This window comes from Vigna umbellata, chromosome 1 (genome assembly GCF_029865625.1).
Source record: "Vigna umbellata cultivar VRB3 chromosome 1, Vumbellata_1.0, whole genome shotgun sequence".
Classification (NCBI taxonomy): domain Eukaryota; kingdom Viridiplantae; phylum Streptophyta; class Magnoliopsida; order Fabales; family Fabaceae; genus Vigna; species Vigna umbellata.
The window spans coordinates 70,029,932-70,039,605 of NC_142165.1; the positions used below are offsets into that span (position 1 = coordinate 70,029,932).

The 9,674-nt window shown below is 36.4% G+C and overlaps 1 protein-coding gene across 1 annotated transcript; it reads left to right on the forward strand.

Annotated features, from left to right (window-relative positions):
* The first annotated feature begins 7,996 nt into the window (after positions 1-7,996).
* LOC148206178 (uncharacterized) lies at positions 7,997-8,644 on the forward strand. The gene is made up of 2 exons (XM_088107054.1): positions 7,997-8,171; positions 8,274-8,644. The coding sequence occupies exons 1-2, from the start codon at positions 7,997-7,999 to the stop codon at positions 8,642-8,644; spliced, it is 546 nt and encodes a 181-aa protein (XP_087963180.1).
* The last annotated feature ends 1,030 nt before the right edge of the window (positions 8,645-9,674 follow it).

Sequence of the window (9,674 nt, forward strand, 5' to 3'; positions counted from 1 at the left end):
TGGATGGTTAAACATGTATGAATATCGTGACATAAATTTAGAATGTCACATATATAAACCAAAGGAACGAATAGATTATGTGTATAAATAAAATTATATTGCGTAGAGGAAGACTCTTAGAAAGTTGGACTTTTATTATGCGTTGAAATTTGGGATTTTTAAAAGGGACAAGGAAATCAAATGGAAGTTTCATAAACAACATTCTAAGAAAATTAAGAAAAAAGTGAGCTTCATATTTGTTCTAGTAAAATTCACTTTGATTGTTTCTACATCTTCTTAAAAATTTGGCTCATGCATCAATTAGCTCTGTATTTGAAAATATTGTTCTAGAATAGTGTAATTTGTACAATGTTATTAGGTTTTCCAGAAATATATTTATATCTACTAGGTTTTTCTGGTGTTTAATGACTAAACGAAGAACAGATAACGTAGGAAAGTTTTCTACGATGATAAAATACTTTTCTTTGGTTATATATGTTATATGTGTGTGTGTGCATGCGCGTTTTTCTTTTAATGAAAGTGTCCATTTTAAATTTAAATTTATCTAATAATAATCCTTATAATCACAATATCTTTGTAAACTACCATATATGAGTATAAAATAATGTTTTTTCTATACCCTTTAGACATGTTAGGACAACTTTAATCACAAATCATATGAAGCCAACATTATTTTTTTAATTTACCAAACTATTTATTTTGAAAATAATAATCATAGTAAAAATTAAATAAATAAATTCCATTGCTCCTTCTCCAAGAAACTCTCATGGTCGAATCAAAGAACAAAACAACAGTAGTTTTGTAATATCATCCTAAAACTTAAAAATTAACCTATCAACTATATTGTAAATCTATCATTTTTAAAAAGCTTATATAAATGAGTATATATATATATAGTTGTACAAAATATGAAATAAATATAATCTCTATTTTCATTCAGAGACTTATTTTTCTAGCACTTATACCTATATTTCGTAGTTCACATAAATAAAATAAGCATATAATAATAAGTTATTAAAATAATTTTTTACTTAAGAAAATATATATACAAAGGTAACAAAAAAGTTATTTAATTCCATCAAAACATCACTATTTGAAAATAAAAAGATGACATATTAGTAAAAAAAAATGTTTTAACACCAGATATTTTAGACATTATTATACTTTTGGTAACAGAAACATATTTAAATAAGATAAAAAATAAATATTTTTTAATTTATGTTATAAAAAGATATAAAAATCTCTATTTTATTTTGATTTTCCAGAATTGAAACATAAAACTATAAATAAATAAAGAAAATAAAAAAAAAATATATTCGATTCTTATAATAATAGAAATCTAACATATTTCTAATTTAAAAAAAAAATATTTATTTTTAAGAGTATTAAAACTCAGTTAAAAAAATGTGAAAGAAGCACTCTTTTATTTTTCAGTCTGGACTAGAATTCTGAAGGAAAATATTCCATGTCGAAAAAATGAAACATCATTACGTATATTATAGCCTATAAACACAGATTCATCTCGGAATCGAGTTTTCTTAGAACTTAACGTCTAGAAAGTAAATAATCATGTATATTGCATAAAGGAATTTCTATTATTCAACGTTTTTCATAGAAATTTCAGAAGGTGGTTCGTGTAACCTTCGAAGGGACTTTTTCATTGTAAATATGTTCGAGAAACAGAAAATGTGAAGAAGAAAAGAAAATGAAAGAAAAGAAAACACGTCGAATTTGTCACAAAGTTATACCATATATGTGACTATTCTTCGTTGTTTGTGATTCGTTCATATTTTATTATTCGTATAATTTTATAATTCTCACCAATAAGAATAACATCAGTGAGAAATTATTATTATTATTATAAAATAGTAATTTTGTTTTGATCAAATTTGATTTGGACTTGTATAAAATAGGTGCTTTATGAACATATTTAGTGAGAAAGCATTTAGAATATTATTAATGTTAAATATGTAAGAAAATTATTTATTTTGTTTTCTTAATTAATAAATTAATTAGGTATTGATATTTTACGTGTTATTAATGTGTATAAAGAACTTTTAGGCTAATTAAAGCAAATGACCTAATAAAGGTCTCCACGTGATATATCTCTGATTTTCTGGACAATATTTATTGAATGTGTACTCTAACTCTTTAAAATATATCTCTATTCAAAATATCTCAAATATTTATGTCAACAACAATTTTTTTTCCTCCATTATTTATTTTTGAAAAGAAAAATAACGGTAAAATCAGAAATCTCAAAAACAATTACAGTGTTACTCCGTAGCCGTAGAGAAGAAAGAACATCGTTTAACAATGAAAAAGCAAGAAAGAAAAATGCTGAACACATGATAGTGAGAGTTTTCTTTTTTTTTAATATTTGAAATGTTCACAAAATATATATATATATATATATATATATATATATATATATATATATATATATATATATATATATATGCATAATTGCAGACTTTCTTAGCCAAATAACGAAACGGATGTCTGCGGCAACATGAATATTATGCACACAATGATTCAAACGAAATTGATTGTTTAACATCCCAATAATACAGCTTGAAACTATATAATAGAATAATCATATTTAATAATATATAGATCAGTCTTACACTACGAAGAGCGTACGGTTATGGCTGAACGGCCTTACAAAGCAGTACGAGAAAATAAAATTTAACAGGGGTACAAATCTGACAGAACGGTTTAAAAAAAAACAATACCGAACGGTCATACTAAACAAAAGGGAAGGTGATCGAACGACCACCTTACTATAAACTAAACTACTGACCGAACGTCCTACCGTTCGGTCTTAACTTCAACCTCAACTAGGTTTTCTTTCTCCAGCGCCTCTTCCAGCAACTCGTCTCCTTCTGCTTATATCCACACGGATGATCATTGCAATGACAAAGACGAACGTACAAAACAAGACAAGACAGGAAACAAAGGGTAAGCTTATGTAATTTAATTCAGGTATAAACATACATTTCACACAATCAAACACGCAAGATATATTTCATCATACGTTTCATACAAAGCCTAATACTAGACTGACTGTCCGGACTGTATGAAATCTGTGTAGCTACGACGTTCGTGCACCAGGGTGATGTAGTAACTGGGATGCCCTCAACAGCTACCACCCGAGGTTAGTCCTATCTGTCCAAATTAATCATAAGGACTAGGACCTCCTGCCGTTCCCACACATGACCTACCCTCCTTTACGTGAGGACGAGTACTCACGAAACATCAGGATGAACCGCCAGCTTAGCATGCCCACATTCATACTTTACCAATTTCAATATTCATTCATGAGTCATTCCTCCCCGGAACGCTCGTCCATAATCCAAAACATTTCATCCATATCATATTCTCTTCATCTTTCATTATCAATCATCTCAATTTCATCTTTCATTATCAATCATCTCAAGTTCATCTTTCATTATCAATCATCTCAATTTCATCTTTCATTATCAATCATTTCAATTTCATCTTTGTACAAAAATTATTAAAGACACAGATACCGAACGTTCAATCCTAACTCAGAACAAGAACGAACACTTGGAACGAGACAGAGAGGTCTCTAGTTCCAGAATAGATTAAGACCGAGAGGGTGGTTGTCGGGTTGAGAAAGAAACCGAATACAACTATATATCACAATAACGACTAGAACGAACGTTACTTATAAAGTGAGCCAATTAAATGAACTGACTCTTGAGAGCTCAAACCGAACACCGTAAAGACCATGCCAAGTGCTAAGACTCTAGGCTGAAACCAATGAATACAGACACTTCAAAGAATAATACTTAGAAGAATTCACATGATTAAACCGTACGCTTATAAATACTTAGCTTATTTGAATTTACATCAAGAAATCCGAATGCCAGTCAATGACTGAGCACGGTAGAGAGAAAACTCTATTGAAGTTGGACGATCGTTATTTTCATCAAGATAGATTATAAAAGAAACGAGTATGATCGCTTGGTGTAAGACCGATCACTACTTAGTACGAGCGCTTGGTGTAAGACCGAGCACTACTCAGTACGAGTGCTTGGTGTAAGACCGAGCACTACTCAGTACGAGCGCTTGGTGTAAGATCGAGCACTACTCAATACGAGCGCTGGGTGTAAGACCAAGCACTACTAAACTTATATTAGAAGGTTTGATAAATATAATAAGATATCATTTGGAGTAGTGTTTAAGAACAAACGAAAATATACAAATACATACATACATACATACATACATACATACATATATATATATATATATATATATATATATATATATATATATATATATATATATACTTAACTGAATACCGAGAAATAATTATGCCTGGCCGAACGCTCATGCACAATATTAAGAAATGAAGACGTTCGTCCTCAAATAGGATTCTTCCCAAATGAAAGACTCCAATCCCAACCAAGTTCACTTAGAAAAACCGAACGGTCAAGAATCGTTCAGTGACGAACGTACACTTTCATAGGGAAATTTCATATTAAAATTCTTTATATCAGTTCATTTCTCAACATCTATTTTCATAAGATCAAACTTCAATATCATAGCAAATAATCATATTTCATATAAACAAGCAGATCAAAAATCATACTTCATATACATTCAACCACTCAACAACATGCATTCATTAACAACGAACGTACAAGCGAACATACAATTAAATTAGATAAGCTTCCCTTACCTCTGAGCGTGAACGAACGTTCCTAGAGACAAAATACAGTTCGCCTGACTACAATTTCCTTCTACCCTCAACACTCAACAACTCTTCAAACCAAAATCAAACAAGATACCAAAATGGTTCAGAATGAGACTATGAACTCATGCAACTAGAACTTGGTTTGCATGTCTACGAAAACGATCGTCTAGGTGAAAAGAAAGACTTACCAGCTCAGCTTCACAAACTGAACGGTTTATCTGGAAGCTCTTGACGCCGGAAGTGCTTCTACGGTGCCGGAATGGTGATCGGAGAAGAGAAAGTGAATGTTTTCTCAGAGAGAAGATGAAGGGGATGTAGAGAGAAGGAGGAGAGAATGGGATTCTTCAGAAATTTGGAAAGAGGGTGCATGCAGAGAGTGGAGTAGATTTTTCTGAAAATCCAAGTTTTGCTTCCCAAATCAAAAACGAACGTCCGCTCATCTGCCGACACCTGCCGACACCTGCCTTCCACTATATGATTTTCGGATCCTCGTCGCTTGACACCTAGCGTCCGTTCATCTGAGTGTCGAGCCCCCTTCTTGACACGTGAACTCCACTAAAACGAATCCTGAGTGCGTTTTAAATGGGGTCTGACATTCCCCTTAACTACAAAACTTTTCGTCCTCGAAAATTAAGACTTACCAGAAAATAGATGAGGGTACAAGTCTCTCATTGCATCCTCCACTTCCCATGTAGAGTCACTCGTCTTCTTGTTCCAGACCACTCTCACCAATCTGATTGCTTTTTCTCTTGTAATACTTGGTTCGGCTATCTTCAATACACACTGGTTGCATCTCTAACGTTCGGTCTTAACGAAAACGAACGTCTTCTAACTCCAGTACATGAGAAAGGTTTGCTATGTACTTCCGAAGTTGAGAAACGTGGAAGACTGGATGAAGATTGGTTCGACTATCTTCAATACGCATGGGTTGAATCTTTAAGATATCCCAATTTTTTGAACACCATCGCACACCGGAAGTGGATCGACTTCGGATTGCGTCTTTTTACATGGAGGGCCCAGCTCCTAGTTGGTTCCAATGGTTGCATTGGAACAACATGATTCCTTCGTGACAAGAGTTTCTACAAGCTCTAGAGGTTCGTTTTGCTCCTTCTTATTATGAAGATCCTTGTGGTTCTCTCTTTAAGTTGACACAGAAGGGTTTCGTACAAGATTATTTGAATGAGTTTGAAAGGCTTGCTAAATGCATTGTTGGTCTCCTTGCAACTTTCTTGTTAAGTAATTTTATCTCTGGGTTAAACCCTGAGATTCGCCGAGAGGTTCAAGCATTGCAACCACAAACTTTAACACAGGCTGCGGCATTATCTAAGTTGCAAGAGGACAAACTCAATGACCAGCGTCGTTACTTCCGTAATCGTCTTTCCACCTCTTGTTCATCTGGCCTATCGCTGCTTCCAATACGTTCTCGACCACCGACACCCCTTTCCACACCATCTAAACCGCATTATAAAAGTTGACGCGCGAGGAGATGTTGGCTCGTTGTGAGAAAGGATTATGCTACAATTGTGATGAAAAATTCAGCCCGGGCCACAAGTGTAAGGGTCGTTTCTTTCTGTTAGTTGTTGTTGATGAGGATGATGACGTCCGGGGTGAGTCCACGCGTTTAGAGGCGGATCCAAGTATGCTCCATCTGGAAGGTGCCGATCTGGGCCAGAGTGAAGCCCAAATAAGTTTCAACGCTTTAGCTGGATTGCCAGCCCCTGAGGCTCTTCGCATAGTGGGCCACATTTCTAACGAGCCCATTACTATTTTGGTAGATGGGGGAAGTACTCACAACTTTATCCAAGACAGAGTGGCGTGTTTCTTGAACTTGGATAGTTAGCCCACTAACACATTGAGAGTAATGGTTGGAAATGGTAGCGAAATTGAATGTCATAGCATCTGTCCAAGGGTGGAATTAAAAATGCAGGGTCATAAGTTTATGGTGGATCTACATGTATTCCCCATCAGCGGTGTTGATGTTGTCCTTGGCATCCAATGGCTCAAAGATTTGGGTCCCATTGTTACTGATTATTCCCAACTCTCTATGAAGTTTATTAAGGATGGGAAATTTGTGGAGTTCAAAGCTGACGCCCCCCCCCTCCCCCAAAGCCTAGTGACATTTCGGCGCAACAGGTTAAACGTATCCTACAAAGACATGGTGCAACAGGATTCTTTCACATTCGTATACTACCGACTACACCTTCCCCAATTTTACCTAACACACAAATCGTCCCTAGTCATCCTATTCCTCAAATAGCCACCCTCTTACACAAATACTCTCAACTTTTCCAGAAACAGACATCCTTACCACTTTCTCGTAGTATGGATCACCAAATCCACCTCTTTCCCAATTCCTCACCAGTCTCGGTACATTCGTATCGATATCCCCATTTCCAAAAAGCAGAAATTGTGAAACAAATTGAGGAGATGTTGTCTGATGGCATGATACAACCTAGTCAGAGCCCTTTTTCCTCCCCAGTCTTGCTTGTCAAGAAAAAAGATGGTAGTTGGAGATCCTGTGTTGACTTTTGAGCCCTTAATGCTATCACCATCAAGGAAAAGTTTCCCATTCCCACAATCGATGAGCTCTTGGACGAGTTGGAGGGAGCATCATGGTTCTCGAAACTGGATCTGCGACAGGGCTATCATCAAATTCGGATGTCTTAAGTTGATGTTCCTAAAACCGCTTTTCATACGCATCATGGGCATTATGAGTATATTGTCATGCCGTTTGGGCTTTGTAACGCCCCTTCAACATTTCAAGCAACTATGAATGAATTGCTAAAACCATTTATGCGTAAATTTCTGATTTTTTTTATGACATCTTGGTTTATAGCAAATCCTTGGAGGATCATATTCAACACTTGGAGCTGACTTTCCAACAATTGACACATGGCACGTTTTTTTGCGTGGGTCTAAGTGTTTGTTTGCTCAACAACAAGTTGAGTATTTGGGGCATGTGGTGTCCGCAGCTGGTGTCGCACCAGAACATTCAAAAATTCAAGCAATGTTGGATTGGCCACCTCCTACTACGATCAAAGCATTACGTGGATTTCTAGGATTGACAGGATTTTATAGACGATTCATAAAAGGCTATGCAACCATAGCGTCCCCCTTGACAACACTTTTAAAGAAGGACGCATTCCTGTGGACTAGTGAAGCTCAAGCCGCTTTTGACACCTTGAAGAAAGCCATGACTGAAGCACCAATCTTAGCCTTACCCAATTTTGACTTGCCTTTCGTTTTGAGACAGATGCATCCGGCATAGCAATGGGAGCAATTTTGATGCAGGAGGGACATCCGATAGTGTTTCATAGTAAATCATTTTGCCCAAAGCTTATGCGTTCCTCTACCTATGTCAGGGAACTTCATGCCATTACAACTGCAGTTAAGAAGTGGCACCAATACTTGCTTGGACACTCCTTTACAGTCCTCACGGATCATTGTAGCCTCAAGGAGTTGATGTAGCAGGTTATCCAAACACCATAACACCAAGTTTATTTATCAAAGTTGTTGGGTTTCGATTATTCCATACAATATAAAACAGGGAGGACAAATGTAGTGACAGATGCTTTGTCCCGCCTTTTTGATTTTGGGGATAGCCAACTTTTTGTTCTATCTATGCCTCGTCTTTTATTTTTGGAGGAACTTCACAAGGCTCTTCTTACTAGTCCTGACTTTGTTCAATTGTTTAAGGATGTACAGAACAACCCGAATATTCAGGAGCACTACAACATTCACCAAGACCTCTTGTTGTACAAAGGCAAAATATGGCTCAACCGTGACAATCCCTTCATTCCATTATTCTTAGAGGAGTTTCACAAGACTCCACTAAGCGGGCATACAGGGGTTGCCAAAACTTTATCGAGGCTCCAGCATAATTTTTATTGGAAAGGCATGCGTGAGGATGTTCAATAATTTGTTGCTCACTGTGAAACTTGTTTGCAAACCAAGTATGAAACTAAGCGACCCCCGTAGGCTTATTACAACCCCTCTCTATTCTAGTGGAACCTTGGGTTGACTTGTCATTGGATTTTATTATGGGTTTGCCACTTTTCCAAGGATATACGATCATTCTGGTGGTTGTTGATCGCTTTTCGAAAGGGGCGCATTTAGGAATGCTACCTGAGCACTTCATCTCGTTTAAGGTCGCACAACTCTTTTTGGAGATGGTTTGTAAATACCATGGATTCCCTCGTAGCTTGGTTTCGGATTGAGATCCAATCTTCATTAGCAAATTTTGGAGAGAACTATTCAGATTGTGTGGAACCAAGTTACGCATGAGCACCTCCTTCCACCCTGAAACTGATGGCCAAACAGAGGTTTTAAATAGGGTATTAGAACAGTACCTGCGTTCCATGGTTCACAACAAACCTAATGATTAGGGAAAATATTTGGGTTTAGTAGAGTGGTGTTACAATACCACTATTCATTCAGCCACTAGAATGTCTCCTTTTCAAGTCATGTATGGGAAGGAGCCTCCTTCGATTCCCCAATATTTGGTGGGCTCCTCGTCGGTGGAGGCAGTTGATTCTCTACTTTTAACTCGTCAAGACATGCTGATTGCCCTTCGAAAGAAACTCCAAAAGGTACAAGATCAAATGAAGGTAGTTGCAGATGGTAAGCGGCGAAAAGTGGAATATGAGGTTGATGATTGGGTATATGTGCGATTACAACCATACCGCCAGAAGTCTGTTCGAGGTTCAGCTTATGAGAAACTGGGCAAGCGTTTTTACGGTCCCTTTCGCATACTTGAACGAATTGGACCTGTTTCTTACAAGCTAGAGTTGCCTTCAAATTCCAAAATTCATCTAGTTTTTCATTGTTCTGTGCTTAAGGCTCATCTTGGTCCTCTTCCTGATCATAAAGTTGATTTACCAGCTGAAACCCATGGTAATAATTTGACAATTACTCCTATGGCTATACCGGATTCTAAGACAGACAAGTC

Excerpts from the sequence above, each read along its gene's own strand:
- LOC148206178 (XM_088107054.1), top strand. The coding sequence starts at position 7,997 with ATGGGAGCAATTTTGATGCAGGAGGGACATCCGATAGTGTTTCATAGT. Across the intron at positions 8,172-8,273 it reads TACAGTCCTCACGGATCATT|GGAGGACAAATGTAGTGACA; the intron begins GTAGCCTCAAGG and ends AATATAAAACAG.